At 45.0% G+C, this 19,180-nt stretch overlaps 1 protein-coding gene across 4 annotated transcripts; it reads left to right on the plus strand.

The window, feature by feature from the left end:
• Nucleotides 1–672: 672 nt before the first annotated feature.
• SMCO3 (single-pass membrane protein with coiled-coil domains 3) lies at nt 673–18,908 on the plus strand. 4 transcript variants are annotated; one of them, XM_088470902.1, is made up of 2 exons: nt 673–692; nt 16,601–18,908. In XM_088470902.1, exon 2 carries the CDS (start codon nt 16,616–16,618, stop codon nt 17,309–17,311), a length of 696 nt encoding a protein of 231 aa, XP_088327028.1. In that variant the 5' UTR covers nt 673–692; nt 16,601–16,615; the 3' UTR covers nt 17,312–18,908. The 4 variants fall into 4 exon arrangements, with proteins under 4 accessions (XP_088327028.1, XP_088327027.1, XP_088327026.1 ...); XM_088470901.1 differs by lacking the exon at nt 673–692 and adding an exon at nt 6,022–6,231 and having other exon boundaries at nt 16,601–18,906; XM_088470900.1 differs by lacking the exon at nt 673–692 and adding an exon at nt 6,022–6,570 and having other exon boundaries at nt 16,601–18,905.
• The last annotated feature ends 272 nt before the right edge of the window (nt 18,909–19,180 follow it).

Genomic DNA, 19,180 nt, shown 5'->3' on the forward strand with positions numbered 1-19,180 from the left:
CAGACGATCCACGGTGCTGCTGCTCTCTCCATCCTCCATGTAGTCTGGCACAAAATGGAGGAGGGGAGATTGTCAACAAATCTACCATCGTACATCGCATCTTTCATCATGCACACGCACAGAGCGATGTGTATCAAATTGTGTACGATAGTTTTAAATCTTTCTGCAGGTTCAATTGATCAGCGACGACGATGTACGCCGGTGGGGGCGCGCATTGCCATTGTGATCATCCCCACAAACAGGAATTTTTTCACAATTGGTCGTTCCAATCGATTAAAAAGTCCAAATCGTGGGAAAAAATTGCACCGTGTATGGGGGCCTTTACTATCTGCTACCAATACAATTTCAATATCTTTCTGTCAATGTTTAGTTTTATAATGAGAGTTTCCTCTAAGAAAATCACCTTACTAATATATCTTAATATGAACATTTGTCTCATATTAGTTTTCAAGTATTAAAAAGTTATTAGCCAATAAACATACTTCTGCATCAGTTTGAGTAGCTAGATAGATTGGAATTAACTGGTAAAAGCACTTGCTTAGTCAGTGTGATACAATGTGATTAGTAAACAGGAGAGAATTTTAGTCAGCAATTGCTTTACACTGTGACACAATAGACAACTGTTGTGCTATTTGACGAATGGCACAAATACAGCCCTGGTCAGATATCAGACACCAAGGTCTCTCAAAAAAGTAAGTCACAGTTTTTACTGTTCTGATTATGGGTTGCTTAACATAACACAATATGTTTTTATAAATGTATATATATATATTTTTTTTTCATTCTCTTTTTTATTGAGACATTGTTTGCACTAATACATATTGCATCATGGATTACAGTATAGAAAAAACTGTTTTAAACAAATATAACATTTCCATATACAATAGAATCTGAATAAACGGAAATACGTTTCGTAGACATTGAAATTCTGCGTTTACAGTTCTTATATTTCTGTAAGCAAAAAATTGTTAATACACAAGGACATACAAATTAACTCATATTCCTGCGATTAAAGCGATCGGAGGATCTTGTAACGCTAATCTGGTAAGGTACCATGTAGTGTTTCTTAATCTAAAATGTATTTGTATTCTAGTTGAGAGTGGAAGAGTATCAATGCACGGCTCCCATAGCGTAAATAAATGCTCCACTGTTTTTTCGTTTTGTAAAAGTGTTTCCATCCAATCCATTTTAAATATAAAGTGAAATTTAGACAAAAATAAAGGCAACTGAGGGGGTGAACTATCCAACCAGCCCTTCAATATTTTTCTACTTGCAGCACTTATAGCTAGTAGAATATTTTTACTTTCAAAATTCATCCGCAAACCTGGGTCGAAAATTCCCAAAATTGCCCACTCAGGGTGAAAGGGACGTAATTCACCAGTTTAGCTTCTGCATAACTGCGAATTAAATGCCAGAAATATTTAACTATGGGACACGCCCAAAGGCAATGGAAATTGCCTACTTGTAGTGTAGTATCAAAAGGAGAAAAGCGAAACAAAGCTTCAAAATGTTCTGGGAATTTGGAAACTATTTCTCGGGAGTCAGTTATTACATTGCCATTACGGGGTTGTTTTAACGTGATAATTGTACGTTGTTTTCTGGGAGGTCTAGACAACGTTGCCAGGAGTTTACCTGCTTTGTTTCCCCAACGGTAAAATGTCTTTTTTGTATATTCGAGAGAATGTTTTCTGCTCTACGGGAGGTTTCTGACTTCCTTGAGCTCGCCTTAGGACATCTGCGTTACGGTTTGACAGGTAAGAGTGCATATTTTCTTCCTAGGGATTCGCAGTGTAATGCTGGAAGGCTTCCAACATTGTGGCATTTGCTTCCCGTCTCCTATGGCAATGTCCCCTCATTACTGCCTTAGAGGCACCCCAGAAAAGAATGGGTTGGTCCGAGTAAGTTAAATTATCGTCAACATAATTCATCTAGTGGTGAGTTAGATATGACTTAAAGTCTTCAGACTGAGCCAGATAGTAAGGAAAGCAACATATACGATCAGTATGATGCAATCGTGGGTGGGTATGGGCCAGCGAGACAGGAGAATGACCCGAAATAATGATATCATGAATGTCCACCCGATGGACATTAGTCATTAAACCATCAGAGATTAATACAGTAGCAAGAAAAACGGTAATTCTTATACAGCGCTACACCTGAAAGTGAGCAGCTAACAGTCAGATCTCAGTCCCCCCAAGGACTAATAAACTTTGAACTAAAAAATTGATTGAAAAACTGACACAAGCGCTACCTCTTTAACCAAAAAAGTTCATGATAGATGATGATAAAGATGGTAGAATTACTTATGTAACTATGTCTGGTACATTGAAAACAATCATAGGGTGTACACTATTTATTGACATGGAACATATAAGTATAAAACACAATACATATGACACATAAAAACTTCAGCTTGGTAACTCTGATGTAAATAACTATGTCACCAAGAAATCACAGATGCATGACATATATAATACATATAAGTCCAATCCCGGTGTTTATAATATAAGGTGGCTGCTTTACCAGAATTATGCAGGTCATGGGCATAGGTGTAAAAAATTGCGGAGAGGTAGTCCGGGTCCCTCAAATCCACAGGTCCATTGATTCTCCACAATCCTGGTGCTGCAGTGGTTCTAACTTCCTCCTGCCAACGCGTTTCGGTACTCCGTGTACCTTTATCAAGGCCACCTTATATTATATACCAGACATAGTTACATAAGTAATTCTACCATCTTTATCATCCTCTATCATGAACATTTTTGGTTAAAGAGGTAGCGCTTGTGTCAGTTTTTCAATCAATTTTTTACATCAGAGATTAATATTTGATCAATTCGGTAAAGAGACCCATGCACCATGAAAAGATGTGTATGAGTTTTATCAGTGGGATTCAATAATCGCCATGGATCCAACATACTTAGATTATGTCTAAAAAGAGTAAATGAACGATTATGGGAGAGGATTGGTCGCAATACCATTATTGATTTGTCAAGTAATGGATCTTCTACCATATTGAAATCACTCCACATGACCAATGAATGATTAATTCTACCTTGGAAGACATGGCCTAGATCCTGAATGTAAAGATGAGTATTAACATTTGGGGCATATACGTTAACTAGAGTATAATTAACCTGATACAATTCGATATCTAAGATAATATGTATTCCATTTGGGTCAATAGTTTGTGAAAGTACAGATACTGGCAAATCCTTGTGAAAGAGTATGGCTACTCCTCGCGCTTTTTTTCTAAAAGGGGCTGAGTAACATGAACCTACCCAAGTGGCTTTCAATGAGTGCTCTTCAGAGGAGATCCAATGGGTCTCTTGTAAAAAAAAATATAACTGGATTAAAACGTTTGAGATGGGTAAGGACCCTCTTCTGTTTAAATGGGGAGTTTAATCATCCAACATTCCACGATAGTACCTGCAATGGTGTTGGGGGAAGGGAAACAACTGGGTCTGTCATTGAGGATGGCATCTCAATGACTGACCCAGTCCACGGGCAGATACACTGTAAAATAATGTACAAACATAAGGTGCGTACACACTGGGCGATTAAAGTGTACGACTGAATAACGATATTGTTATCGTTCAGTCGTCCACTTTATCGCCCATTTTTAACACCAAAACGATGAACGATAACAATGATGCGCGTTCCCGCGGGTCGTTCATCATTATCGTTCATCGGCTAAACATGCCAGCCAACCTGACGATATTGTCAGGTTGCTGCATGTTGGGGAATGGGGGAGAGAGCCCAGCACTGAACGATATCGTTAATGATATCGTTCAGCGGGTGTGCTCAATGTCATGAACGACATTGAGCACACCCTGCCACTCTATAGGAGCGTACACACTAGACGATATGCTCCATGAGCAATATCGTCTAGTGCGTATGCTCCTATAGAGTGGCTTCTCCCTGATCTCCCAGGTCCCAGGTTACAATAAATAAACAGTTGCAGTACGATAAATAGGCTGAAAACATGAGTCAAAAACATTGCTTTCTTTAGTTGCGATAATTGTCGCAGACAAAACATAACCAATTCACAATGCCTCAAAACACCATTTTCTAATTTTTCCTCAACAATCAAACTCGTAGTGGACACCATCTAATTTTAGAAGTGTGCACCCAAATAGTACACAAAAGAAATAACAAAACAGTTGTAGTACAAACCTCTAGTGGCAAGGTTGTCAGTATATCCCCATCCAGGGGAGGCAACCCCCATTAATTTAGCTAATTATTCAGTAATTTGAAGGTTCACCTGTATGGGGATCTGAGTGAGTTTGTTATGCAAAAATGTACAGATCTCTGAGAATTCCTCACGCTTCTCAGTCACTGTTACTGAGAAAATCCTGAAAGATTAATATTTTATTACCTCCAATCATCAAATTCCTCATTTGCAATATGTTGCTAACATTTTTCCTTGGTTCTATAATAAAGGTACTGAGCCAATACTGGACGAGATCACCGTCTGGCCCCTTCCTGTTCTACTCCCATACTATGGGCCCTTTCGATATGTGATACCTCAATCTAGTATCCCTAGTGCAGTGGGAAGATCAGTTGTTAGGAATGACAGTAAATTTGTTCCAGAAACCGATTCAGGGATTCCTATAAACCGTAAATTACACTTTTGCTTGCAGTTGATTTATTAATCTATCATGAGTATTGGCAAGTCTGCATGTGGTCCTCCATATCGCTTCTAAAGCTACAATACGGGAAGCATGAGAATCACTACGTGCTAAAGCAAATTCTAAGCGCATCTGAAGGTTTTCAAACCTTTTGTCCATTAGAGGCATCATGAAATCTGAGATTTCTTTTGCAGTAAAAGGGGAGTTTTTTTCACCCAGAGAGTCCGTAGACCCTTGATCAGAGAGTGATGGTAAGGGCGGGGCAGATTTTTGAGAAGGACCTCTGGTCTTACCGGTCTTATGATCTCTAGATTGTCTAGAAGGCATAGCTTTATCAATAAATTTATCCATGCTCCACAAACAACATTTTCAATGAGATCTATTGACAGTCACCCAAATAAATATTTTACCTGCATGGGGTTTGTATCATCGGATCACATAAACATAGTAGTAACCCCCAGAGATAGCATTCCATGGTTATAAAAACAGATTACATTGGTACTGTAGAAGTCAGTAGAGTATAAGCATTACCGAGTCAAAATTGTGACACTGAATTTAAACAGTATAGAAAGTGAAATTGAAGTGATACTAAGAAACGATCACTAGGTGGCAGTAAAAGACTACCTTTGCAAATGGTAGAATGAATTCAATAGTATAAATATATAGTAACACTATTGAACAGTCACAAGATGGCAGCTAAAGACTGATCTTACGTAAGATAGACCGTAAATAAAATATAGTAATACTGATAAACAGCCACTAGATCAAGGGTTCCCAACCACGATCCTCAAGGCAGACTAACAGTCCAGGTTTTAGGGATAGCCATACTTGAGCACAAGTGACTTAATTAGTACCTCAGTTATTTTGATTTAACCATCTGTGCACAATCATAGATATAACTAAAACCAGGACTGTTAGTGTGCCTTGAGGACTGAGGTTGGGAATCACTGCACTAGATGGTAGCTGAAAACTGCCTTTGCAAATAGGTGGTATCTAAAGACTGCCTTTATAAATAACATAGTTGGATATTGTGTAATGTAGAAATGCAGTTAGCAACATGGCACATCAATAAAGCATTATAAAAACAGAATCAGCACAAATAACAGACAACCATTAGAAAAATATTAAACAGATATCATTAGTTATCTGTGTTCAGAGACGAGGAATGCCTTAAATACTGGATATCAGGCACATATGTAAATTGCACAGGCAATTGACATGAAATATATATGTTGGTGATTACCAACTGAAATATAATTATAAGAGAAAGAGTATAAGCTTCATAAGATACTGTAATACTTCATCAATGGTCATATACATGTAAGGAGAGAGAAAGAAAAGGGAAGAAGAGATAAGGAGAGGTGGGACAAAGGTTGGAGAACTGGAGGGGTATAACAAAGAAAAAGAAGAGAGGCAGGACAAACAAGGGAGAGAGACAAAGACCACGTCCTGCAGTTAAATAGGACTGAGCAGCCACCTTCATTTACTTCGCAGACGCTGCGGTCAACGGAGACAGAATCCACACTTTCCACCTCAACAGCAGGTATCCAGGGGGAGAGAAAACTGCATCAGTCCTCAGACGCCTGAGAATCTTCTCCCAATCACGGTGAGTGCGCAAAGCAGGAGAAGGCACTAAACTTTTCAAAGGAGGGCTCCAGTGGGGGAAACAGATACTGGCAGACTTCTGAAGCAGAAGGGAAAGGCAGTAGTCGGAGGTAATCACAGCACCACAGATGCACCGGGATGGCACCCAGGACAACGGGGAAAGCAGCCAGGCAGAGCTCCAAAGGTCTAGCAGACAAGGCAGCCACAGGGGAAAACCAGTCTGCCTACGATGACACCGACCGGGCCCCAGCTACAGCGGCGACCACTTGGTGAGAGCAGCGGCAGTCAAGCAAGAGGATGTCAGTAAGGCAGCCACCTCAGCATCCACAACTCAGCAGCGGTAGGTACTTGAGAGGGGCATGTAGGTCAGGGACAGCAGAGAAGGATCCACTCGATGTTAGCCACATTCTGGGTGGGGATCGGGGTTCAGCCACTCAGTCACCGTACATCCACACCATCAGTATAACGCGGGTTGTGGCTAATACAGGTACACCCCAAGCAGATAGCAGGCTCTTGTATCCACAATGATCACAGGGAGAGCGCTCGTCCAGGAAAACCACCTGTCCAGGGAAAGGGTATAAACAGATCCTGCAGTGAAGGTGCTTCACAGAAAGGGGATTACTGAGTCCAGGTAGGGAAGTAGTCGACCGCCCAGAGATGCTCCAACTCAGAGGTGCCTTGGCCAGGGCAGTAGAGAGCCTGGCCGGGCCCGGGTAAAGGAAGGAACATGGCCTAGTCGCAGGAGGTGTGGCCACTCCCCCTTGAATTTTTTTTTCCATATATAAATGGATGGGGGCGCTGTAAGCTCTCCAGCCCAGTGCTAAGCAGGGGGGGCGCAATCAGTGTGATCGCTCCCACCCCACAGCCATAGGAGACTGCTCCGGCTGCTGCAGTTTCACACAGCAGCCCAGCACAAGCTGTGTGCTGAGCTGCTGTGAGGGAGGGGGGGGGCGACGCCGGACCCAGGCCCCGTCGGGCCCCTCTAGGTAAACTGTACCCGCTCCGCCCCCCATTGGCACCCATGGCCTTGACTGAGGAGTAGCTTTTCGCACCAAAACTAGGTAGTCACGCAGGCCACCAAACCTAGTCGCCAGACTCTGGTGGAAATGTATTATCCAGAGACAATAATGATCTCAATATGATCCCCACCGTGTAGCAAAATAAATAAAGTGCTTAATAATCCCAAAAAACGGGCACTGTTTAGGGCAGGGGTGGGGAACCTCTGGCCCGTGGGCCGTATACGGCCCGCAAGGTGAAATCATCTGGCCCGGCCGGCTGTCAGTGGCAGCAGCAGAATCAGCGTAGTATAGCGGCTGTCAGCGGCGGCAGGTAGCGCAGCGGGAGAGCGGGGATGTCAGGATTGTCATCGGCGGCAGGTAGCGCAGCGCGGTAGAGGGGATGTCAGGATTGGCATCGGCGGCTGGTAGCCAATGACAGCCCTGACACACCCCTTCCCCCCACTGCGCTATCAGCAGGGGCAGGTAGCACAGCGGGGGGAGGGTGTGTGTGTCAGGGCTGTCATCGGCTATCAGCGGTGGGAGGTAGCGCAGCGGTGGAGGGTGTCAGGGCTGTCATTGGGCAGATTAGTGCAGGGGCTCTCTCCCTATCAGCGGCTGCAGGTAGCACAGGGGGGATCAGGGTGTCAGGGCTGTCATCGGCTATCAGCGGCGGGAGGTAGCGCAGCGTTGGAGGATGTCAGGGCTGTCATCGGGTGGATTAGTGCAGGGCTCTCTCCCTATCAGCGGCGGCAGGTAGCACAGGGGGGGGATCAGGGTGTCAGGGCTGTCATTGAGTGGCATGAAGGGCTCTCTCCCCATCAGCGGCGACAGGCAGGCAGCGCACAAGGGGGGGGGAATCAGGGCTGTCATATGGCTGCCATTGAGCTGGTTAGTGCAGGGGCATGCAGGGTCTCACCCTAACAGTGCGGGCAAGCAGGCAGTGGTGGCACAGCAGGGGGTGTGTACAGTCAGTGCTGTCATCAGGCTGGTTAGGACTGAGAGGACCCCAGGGCTGCCTTATCAATCTTGCTGTCACACATCCATAGGGACTGCCCCTCCAGACTCTGTCTGGCAACATACCATAAGAGAAGCAGTTACTTACAGCCATCACATTAAGGGTGAGTTAATAACGTTTTGAACCAAATATAGGAGGCAAATTTTAAGTTAATAATTTTGTATGGCCCCCAAATTATTTTCTAAAAATCAAAATGGCCCTTGGCGGGAGAAAGGTTCCCCACCCCTGGTTTAGGGATTAATGGAGATATAAAAGGGGATGCTCAGGAGTTCTGTTCTAGATGCTCCACCAACCGGAAGACCTATAAATGTATATTTGAAGCTACTTATTTAGAGCCATATGTACTAGGTGTTTTTCAAAGTATATTTAGATTATAATCTAACTTGCACTTGACAACATATTAAGCATAAAGTATATAATGTAGTAATAAGCAGAAAAACAATTTAAGGTGACAGAGAGTGAAATATTGGTTGGTCCTCTATTGTTTAAGTTAGCTAGCGGGAATATAATTGTTATAATTTATTTTATATAGTAATACTACTGGTCTAGTAGAAAAAGTATACAGCTAAAATAACTGGTTGAATCATAGAAGACAAAGGTTTGTTATGAAGAGGACATGTGCAGACTGGGATAAAAATATTAATGATGTACCACAGGGATAAAATATGAGCTGTCTTGATACCCATGGGAGGGAACTATAATGGGGGCCCATTGCCGCTAGTACCATAAAGAGAGGTAAGCATTTCAGTCACTTGGGGGCTAGAGCAGATGTTTGTGCTGTCTTTAGACAATTAAATTGTGGGGAGGGAGGTTATGTGGGAGGTTGGGAAGATGATAAGTTCAGTTTTAAACATGTGATGTTTAAGAAAGCACTGGGATATCCAGGAAGAGATAGCAGAGAGACAGTTGGAGATGCGAGTGAGGAAAGAGGGGGAGTGGTTGGGGGAAGAACGGTAAATCTGAGTATCATCAGCATAGAGATGATATTGGAGGCCAAACAAACTGTTGAGCTCACCTAAAGAGGACATATAGAGGATGAATAGGAGAGGTTCAAGAACAGAGCCTTGGGGACACCTACTGTTAGTGGAAGTGGGTGGTAAGTGGAGTCATAAGGAGACAGAGAAGGAGTGGTCAGAGAGGTAGGAGGAACCATTACTCTCTTCTCATTCTTCTTGACCTCTCTGCTGCTTTTGACACAGTGGACCATCCTCTCCTCCTGAAAATTCTTCATTCCCTTGGTCTACATGATACTGCCCTCTACTGGCTCTCCTCCTACCTCTCTGACCACTTCTTCTCTATCTCCTCTTAAGACTCTAAGGGAGTGAAGGATTTTCAGGAGGAGAGGGTGATCCACTGTGTCAAAAGCAGCAGAGAGGTCAAGAAGAAAGAGAAGAGAGTAATGGCCCTTGTATTTGGCAGTAAGAAGGTCATTACTGACTTTCGTCAAGGCAGTTTCAGTGGAGTGGAGAGGACGGAAGCCAGACAAAGGTTTGTTATGAAGAGGACATATGCAGACTGGGATAAAATTATTGATGTTGTACCACAAGGATACATTATGGGCTGTCTTGATACCCATGGGAGGGAACTATAACAGGGGCCAATGCTGGACCTTTGGTCAACAGTCTTAGGATGTCTTGGGGGAGGGGAGTGGTGGGTTGGCAGCGGGTCTGGCAGTTGTGGATGTACACCCTGGCGGCGTCCCGTGCAGGGGTTTAAGTCTCGGAGTCACTTACCTACCGGTAGGATTTGTTGGTGAAAAAGGCTGCTGGTAGCTGGTGTTAGAGTTTCCTTTTGCAGATACGGTGTTGGATGGCAGCTGTGGTGTCAGAGGTTGGAGGAAGCTCTATGTGTGGTAGTAGCTTGCTGATGCACTGTGGGGCTTGGTGCACCGCATTGCTGGCATTCTGTTCCCGCTGCCTGGTGGGTGCCTGTTGGTGTGGATCGCTTAGGGATTGCTGCTGGATGAACAGCTGTGAGTGGAGCTGGTGTTGGTTGCTCCCAGGGGGCGGTGCGTGGTCGCCTGGGTCTAGCAAGCGGAGTGGTGATCAAGAGGGGTGCGCAGGGCTTTGCTAGGTGTGATGCCCAGCGCGGCCCTGCGGGTGGTGGGTAGAGAGGGTTCTGGAAGCAGCAAGGTTCGACCGAGTTCTCCGCGGGAATGAAGAGCTCTGGTGTAAGCTGGCTGTGGTATCAGAATGTAGGGGGTTTCTGACGCATTTCGACAGGTGCTCTGCCTTCTTCAAGGAGGTAAGAAGTGTGGCTATGCATGTGTGAGGTTTAAATGTGGAACTTCCGGGTTCTGTGTTTGTCAGGTGGTGGAGATGACCAATCAGGGCTAAGAGTGGGTGTGGCCCATGTATCTGATAGGTCGTGGGTGATTGTGCGAGGCTAAGCCTGTGGTTGGGTGATAATGTCACGTGGTTTGGGCAGCCAATGGTGTGTTGCACTGCTGTGGGTGTGTTAGCTGGGGCTCGTGTCTGGGTGCATATGTGGCTGCTATGGGGATTGTGACGAGCTATGGATGGTCAGCGGCGGTCATGTGGTGTCGGCAGCCAATTGTGTGCTCTGCTGGTGTGGGTGTGTATGCTGGGGCTGGTGTGCTTTAATGCATTATGCGGCTGCTATGGGGATCGAGAATGGGTGCGGTTGGTTGGAGGTGGTCACGTGGTGCTTGCAGCCAATCTTGTGCTGTGTAGGGTTTCCGTATGTTTACATGGGTTGAGGTGACAGCTGGCTCTGGCGTGCGTTGGGCGGAGGAGGTATGCGGTCTCACATCCCCACCTCCACAATAATTGCCTTACACACCCCGGTGCCCCTGACCCCCACCCTACTCGCCACATGCCCCTGCCCACTCATTAAATCCTCCACACAGCACAAAACACTCAGTCACCTTTCCGCATACCTCCTCCGCCCAACGCACGCCAGAGCCAGCTGTCACCTCAACCCATGTAAACATACGGAAACCCTACACAGCACAAGATTGGCTGCAAGCACCACGTGACCACCTCCAACCAACCGCACCCGTTCTCGATCCCCATAGCAGCCGCATAATGAATTAAAGCACACCAGCCCCAGCATACACACCCACACCAGCAGAGCACACAATTGGCTGCCGACACCACATGACCGCCGCTGACCATCCACAGCCGGTCACAATCCCCATAGCAGCCACATATGCACCCAGACACGAGCCCCAGCTAACACACCCACAGCAGTGCAGCACACCATTGGCTGCCCAAACCACGTGACGTTATCACCCAACCACAGGCTTAGCCTCGCACAATCACCCACGACCTATCAGATACATGGGCCACACCCACTCTTAGCCCTGATTGGTCATCTCCACCACCTGACAAACACAGAACCCGGAAGTTCCACATTTAAACCTCACACATGCATAGCCACACTTCTTACCTCCTTGAAGAAGGCAGAGCCCCTGCCGAAACGCTTGGGGGACCCCTACATTTTGACACCACAGCCAGCTTACACCAGAGCTCTTCATTCCCATGGAGAACTCGGTCGAGCCTTGCTGCTTCCAGAACCCTCTCTACCCACCACCCGCAGGGCCGCGCTGGGCATCACACCTAGCAAAGCCCTGCGCACCCCTCTTGATCACCACTCCACCTGCTAGACCCAGGCGACCACGCACCGCCCCCTGGGAGCAACCAACACCAGCTCCACTCACAGCTGTTCGTCCAGCAGCAATCCCTAAGTGATCCACACCAACAGGCACCTACCAGGCAGCGGGAACAGAATGCCAGCAACACGGTGCACCAAGCCCCACAGTGCACCAGCAAGCTACTACCACACATAGAGCTTCCTCCAACCGCTGACACCGCAGCTGCCATCCAACACCGCATCTGCAAAAGGAAACTCTAACACCAGCTACCAGCAGCCCAAGCCTTTTTCACCAACAAATCCTACCGGTAGGTGACTCCGAGACTTAAACTCCTGTGCGGGATGCCGCCAGGGTGTACATCCACAACTGCCAGACCCGCTGCCAACCCACCACTCCCCTCCCCCCGAGACATCCTAAGACTGTTGACCAAAGGTCCAGCAGGGGTAACGTGCCGGTCTATTGAACTGCATGGAAAGGAGCCCCCTAAAAGGGTCCACACCTCCCCAGTCTCCTCCCACACACACCCCCAAGTAGATCGCTCACCCCACCTGGGTGCCTGGGACCGAACAGGATTAGTACTTGTTTTTTCCAATAAACCTTTTGGCCCCCATTTCTGCCTCTGTCTTCATTTCCTCACCCACCACCTCCAGTCCATTAGACCCCCTTCCCTCCCCACAACCCCATCACTCCACACACAACATCGAACACAAAAGACCACGACATACTATTACTTCAGCATTACACCCATAGGGCGAGCGCACCCTCCGCACCCTCTACCCCATTCTATCGTTACACAGGACCCGGTACTCCTTTTGAGTCAAGAATAACTCCAAGACAGAACACTTGGGGGCAAGAGGAGATGGTTGTGCTGTCATTAGATAATGAAACTGTGGAGAGTGAGGTTATATGGCAGGTTGGGAAGACGATAAGTTCAATGTTTAACATGTTAATTTTAAGAAAGCACTGAGACATCCAGGAAAAAATAGCAGAGAGACAGTTGGAGATATGAGTGAGGAGAGAGGGGAAGAGGTTGGGGAAGAATGGTAGATCTGAGTATCATCAGCATAGAGATGATATTGGAGGCCAAAAAAACTGTTGAGCTCACCTAAAGAGGACATATAGAGGAAGAATAGGAGAGGTCCAAGAACAGAGCCTTGGGGGACACCTACTGTTAGTGGAAGTGGGTGGGAAGTGGAGTCATATGAGGAGACAGAGAAGGAGTGGTCAGAGAGGTAGGAGGAGAGCCAAGAGAGAGCAGTTCAACGTAAACCAAGAGAGTGAAGGATTTTCAGGAGGAGACGGCGGTCCACTGTGTCAAAAGCAGCAGAGAGGTTAAGAAGAGAGCAATGGCCCTTGGATTTGGCAGTAAGAAGGTCATTAGTGACTTTCATCAGGGCAGTTTCAGTGGAATGGAGAGGACCAATGCCATACTGAAATGGGTCAAGCAGGGAGTGGGTGGAAAGACATGTTGTAAGGAGGTTGTAAACACTATGCTCAAGCAGTTTGGAAGCAAAAGGAGGAGAGAGATGGGTCCGTAGTTGGAGAGAGTGTTAGGATCAAGGGTAGTTTTTTTTTTAAGAATGGGGAGACAAGGGCATTCTTGAATACAGAGGGGGCAGTGCCTGATGAGAGGGAGAGATTGAGGAGATGAGCAAGATGGGAACAGGCAGAAGGTGAAAGATAGTGGAGGGGGTGGGAGGGGAGGAAGTGGAGGAGGGTGGAAGTGGAGGAGGGGAAACCAGATGAGGGCCATGACTTCATCTACAGATGCAGAGGAAAAATACGTCAGAATTGGTAAGATTGATGGGGAAGGGTAGGCTGGCAAAGGAGGGGAGAGGGTGCTGAGGGTTTGGTGGGATATGATGTCTTGATGAATGGAGTCAATTTTAGAAGTGAATTAGGTGGCAAAGTCAGGGGCAGAGATTGAGGAGGGGAGGTGAGGAGAAGGTGGGCAGAGAAGGGAGCTGAAGGTGGTGAAGAGATGCCTGGGATTTAAGGACTGAGAGGATATGAGGTTATTGAAATATGTCTGTTTAGAGAGGGAAATGGCAGCACTGTACAATGAGAGCATAAATTTGAAATGGAGGAAGTCTGCCTTAGAGCGAGATTTCCTCCACTGTCGCTCAGCGGTATTTGTTGAATTAAGATGCCAGGGTTGAGGTGTGACTCTGCGAGGGTAGTGATTGCCGGAGCAACAGAGTCAAAAGAAGAAGTAAGGGAGGCATTGTATAGGGAAGTGGCTTGTTTAGGGCAGGAGAGAGAGAGAATAGGGTGGGGAAGTGGTATGTGTGTGAGCATGTGGTAGGAAATATAGATTGTAAGCTCCACTGGGGCAGGGAATGGCCAAATATTCTCTGTAAAGTGCTGCAGATATATGACAGCTACTTGAAGGTGAACAGGCTGGATGAAGCATATAACATGAACATCAAATGTAGATAATGTAAGGTACTGTTCAGAGGTAATGAGTTGGTAGGAGTAACCAGAGGATAGTAGGATCCCAACACCTCCACCATGGCGACCCCTGGGCTGGGGTGTGTGGTAGAATGTGAGGCCACCAGAGGAGAGAACAGCAGAAGTGGTGTCAGAGGAGGAAATCTAGATTTCAGTAATTAGCTAGGAGTTTCAGGGTGTTGGAGATGAAAAGGGTGGGGACCAGTTTATTACATACAGATCTGGCAGTCCAGAGGGCATAGGAGAGAGAGACAGAGTTTGTAGGAGAGATACAAATGAGATTATCAGGGTTGCTGTAGCATGGAGGTGAGATAAATTTGGGGGATTGAGATGAAGAGAGTGTAATGATGGTGCGGTCTCCTGAGTTTGGAGGGGAGACTGCAGAAGGGAGTTTAGTGTGATGCAGAAGGAGGTGAGGTTAGGTGACAGGTAGAGGAGGGGGGAGCCGGGCTTAGTGATGGGGTAGAAGGACCATGGTTGGGGAGAAGTGAAGGAAAGTGAGTAGAAGGAGAGGAGGGGTAAAGGAAGCAAAGGGAAGGATGGAATATAGAGGAGTGAAGAGAGGGGGATGAAGAGGTGGAGAGATTTTATAGGTGCAGAAATGTAATCCTAAAGTAGAGTGTGTTAGAAGAAAAACATGGGGCACCAAACATGGTATAGTAGGATAGGATTGAAGTGAAATATTAAATAATTATTATCAAGGTATCTTGGAAAAATGTAGAAACAGTCCACATGCTTGTTCTTTGTCTGCATTTACTGGTGTCTTTTTCATATGCTATATTGAATGCGCACCTGTTACCCAATAGAGGGGGTTCATCAAAAGATCAGTATAAGGGTAAATGTACAGTGGAAAACCATTCCAGTGTGTTAAACATTGATCTCATTTCTTGAAGGAGGGAGAAGGCACATATGGGTGACTGGGCAAAAACAATGCAGTTGTGAAATATTACCTAGTAAGAAAGAAAGAAGGGTGCTTTCACCATAAGGGATTTCCATTTTAATATATTTTTTTATTAATGTTTTTATTGTGGGAACAGTGGGAAAGGATAGATACAAATATAAGTAACACTAAAGCAGATGTTCCCAAACTCAGTCCTCAAGGCACCCTAACGGTCCAGGTTTTAAGGATATCCATGGTTAAGCACAGATGGTTAAATCAAAAGACTGATGTACTAATTAAGTCACCTGTGCCCAAGCATGGTTATCCTTAAAACCTGGACCGTTAGTGTGCCTTGAGGACCAAGTTTGGGAACCTCTGCACTAAGGGGTAAATGTAATAGCCTGTGCCTTTGCAGGCATGGATAAGTTTCTGGAGAGTCCGCCAGATGCTTTAAAGGGGCAATCATTTAAAAGCCAAAACTAGGACCATGAATGGAACATATACTTCCTCATTTGCGGAAACTATTGCATATATAAGATGGAAAAGCTCACTGAGGATAGTGAGCCAGATCCTGAGTTGGGAGTAAAGTAAAAAACAGCAAGTAATTGTGTACCTGGACAATGTTGCAATGCACAGGGTGTGAGCTACATGCTGCTTTTGCATGTAGCCCACAAATACTGGACAGATTTATTTTTACCCTGCTATTTAGATTTGAGTTTGAACATGCCCCTCTCACATCTAAATCTCTCTGCACATTTTACATTTGCAGCATCTGCAGAGCCACATGGTTTGTCCAGGTGCACAGTTACTTGCTCTTTCTTGCTTTCCTCCCACCTCAGAATCAGGCCCATAGTACACAACATGAAGAGCCAGAATATACAGTCAAAATATTTTTTTTGCCTCAGGGAGGCAGAAGTCCTATGGCAAGAGAGGAAAATGATATGAGCAGCAGGGTTAAGGATAGAAGTGGGAAAGGCAACATTGAGGGAAACCACAAAGTAAGAGTAAGAGTCAATTTCTTCAAGATGGAAGAAATTGAGTGTGTGGATTAGAGTTTTAATGGCATCTGAGGTGAGGAAGGGACGAATACTGGAGATGTTACAGAGTTTGAAGCTGTAGGACTGGTGGCCTGAATGTGGGTATGTGAAGGAGAGAGTGGAATCAAGCGGACATGAGGGACAGAACAAACTGTGATCTTATCAACAGAGAGAAAGGAAGGGGAGGTTGGAGGGGCCCTTCTCTGTTGTCTTCTACTATGACTTACATTTCACATATTGTTGAGTTCGATTTTGTTTTCATTGTCTTTCCCTCGCATCCCTTACCCTCTATCCATCTTGATATACCTACAAAGTGTTGTTTTCTGTTGCTCTATAAATATATGAACATTGCATTTTTATATCATCCTTTCAGATTTTCTCTCTCAAAATGACCCTAAAGGACCTTATATATCCGAACAACCCTAAGAAGAGAGAGGAAATAGCTAGACTGCACTGTGAACTTCTCCACTATATGAGAGGAAACTTCCAGGAAACCAAAAAACTCATTTTAATTCTCAATAAACATTTTGGTTGCCAACTGAGAATTCTAGAGATTAGAGACAATGCAAGCATAAAAGAAAATTGTGACAACTTTATAAAGAATATGACTGACATCCAGCATGAAGTGCAAAAGATTGACAACCAGCTGAAGATCCTCCTGGAACCCACACTATATGAGAAACTCCATGACATCAAGGAGTCAGAATCAAGTAAAATAGAGATTGCCCAGAGGGTTGTCTCTAGTATTTTAAGTAAGGCCACAGCTTCAGCCAGTGCTGTCATTGTTAAGTTGATCAGCTCCAATATCACAACCATTTTGGCTAATAAGTTGATTACTCTGTTGGCTGAAATCAGTGCCTCTGTGCTTGGAGCAGTTGGCATTGCTGTTCTTGGACTAGGTATTGATGTAATCATTGGTGCCATTCTGGGAGCTGTTGAACGAGACCAGCTTGAATGCTCAGTGAAAGAATATGAAACACACCTAGCTGAGTTCAAGCCAGCATCTGAGTCCTATCAAGAAGCGATTTTCAGTGTGACTTCAAAGTTGGAAAATATGTTTAAGTCTGAGTGCCTGTCCCCTTAGCAAAATACATTCTGACCAGAAGGACAATTTACCCAGATGCAGTACAAGAACCCCACAAGAGCAATTATGATTGCATAAGAGTCTGTAACCCATGACAAATTAGCAATATAGGTGTTCCATTGGCAAGGATTTATTCACACTTCTAACTACAGTCTATTTTCAACAAGGATCATAGACTGGGGTAAAGACCAGTAGTATTTTCATACATTTCATAATTATATATACATATATGTACACAGGGCCGCCAAGATTCCTAACGTAACCACACCATCTTAGGGGCATGGTTATGCCTTCCTGACAAGCTCCTGCTGTACCTCCATACAGGTCTGCCGCCCACTCTCTGAATATATGTATATTTTCTTAATGAATAATAAAATATTGGTATGACATCTTTTATCCAGAATGCTTGAAATTTAGTAGTGGAGATTCATGATTAAAACATTTTACGGAATAAGTGGGTAAACTATGAGGCAAGTAGCTGAAAAGGTAACCATGATGACAGTCCAATAGCTACACTGGCTCTATTGAGCATGCATAGTGCTCATACACAGTGATGCCCCAGTGCTTATGAGAAATTATCTGCATTTAGATCAGAATCTGCGAGAGAAGTGGCAGTGGCATTAAGTATTTTGTATTTAGTTAAATGTATTTTATACCTGAAACAGTATATATTAGTATAGCTAGTAAATATTATTATTGTTATTGTGAATGCACTGTGAGGAAGGGAAGGATTTTTCATTTGCAATGACAACTATTTACCAGGGCTTATTGAGGGTGTTCTTTTTTAAAATGTCACTTGAGTTAAACAATTTCTTCACCATGGGTTTCCTGACACATCCAATTTCCTAAAAGATGGCAGCTTACCTCCAGGAGTCTCAATGACTCCAGGAGGCAGGCTATCAGGCTCAGCAATAAACTTTCCTGACAGATCGTCACTGGTGGTGAAGTACCAGTATAATGCTACCTTGGTACAGGTACAATGACAACTTGCTACCTCATAGCCAGCCCACCCTGTAAAGCCCAATAAATACCAACCTTCCAATACTGAGAGAGATGATTGAAAGTTTGAAATGGCAATGCAATTTAAGAAAAGCATTCTGCCACCAACTAAGTCAAACTGCTCATCTTGTCTTGGCAGGCATGACCCTGTAGGTTCTTCTAACATGTAGCTTCAATAGTATATGCTAGTCATGTGTTCTGATGTAATATTGTTGCACATGAGCTACATGTAAGTACAGTAGTTGGCATTGCAACATGATGATGATGATGATTGGAGCTTTAGGGGGGAAATTAACTAACTGTGGTAATTTACAGAGCGCTAATTGATCCCGCGGGGCTAATTAATTAGCCCTGAAGGCAGCCGGCAGGCTGCACTTATCTGACCCGAAAAGAAATCCCTGATAACTAGCCCTTTAATGGGTGAAAAGACCCCTTTAACACATAGGTCCGTGAACTTTTCACGGATTCTATGTGTTAACATTTGTTAACACATGTATACACCCGTTAACACGTTGAAATAATAGGTGTTAACAAGCCACTTCAGTGAAAAAAGGACTCTAATTAAACAGTTAAAGCCTAATGGTGCGTACAGTTGGGACGATCGACAACGTTAACGATATCGTTGTTCAATCTCCCGGGTGTGCTGGACGATCGATATCAATCATCCAGCACACCGCCAACTCACCAACGACTATATCGATCCGCAAACAACGATCGTGGGTCCCTATAGTAACCTGGTCGATATCGACCAGGTTGGCCTGCATGCACGGGCGATGGTCAATATCGATATCGACCATACATGCCGTGCATCGCAGGTCATTGGGCACCGAAAAATGCACGATATGAACGATAACGATTTGATTGTTATCG

The sequence above is a fragment of the Taudactylus pleione genome, unplaced genomic scaffold (assembly GCF_031769625.1).
Source record: "Taudactylus pleione unplaced genomic scaffold, aTauple2 ptg000106l, whole genome shotgun sequence".
Taxonomy (NCBI): Eukaryota; Metazoa; Chordata; class Amphibia; order Anura; family Myobatrachidae; genus Taudactylus; species Taudactylus pleione.

What these genes read in the sequence shown, in the direction of transcription:
- SMCO3 (XM_088470902.1), top strand. Translation starts at nt 16,616, where the DNA reads ATGACCCTAAAGGACCTTATATATCCGAACAACCCTAAGAAGAGAGAG.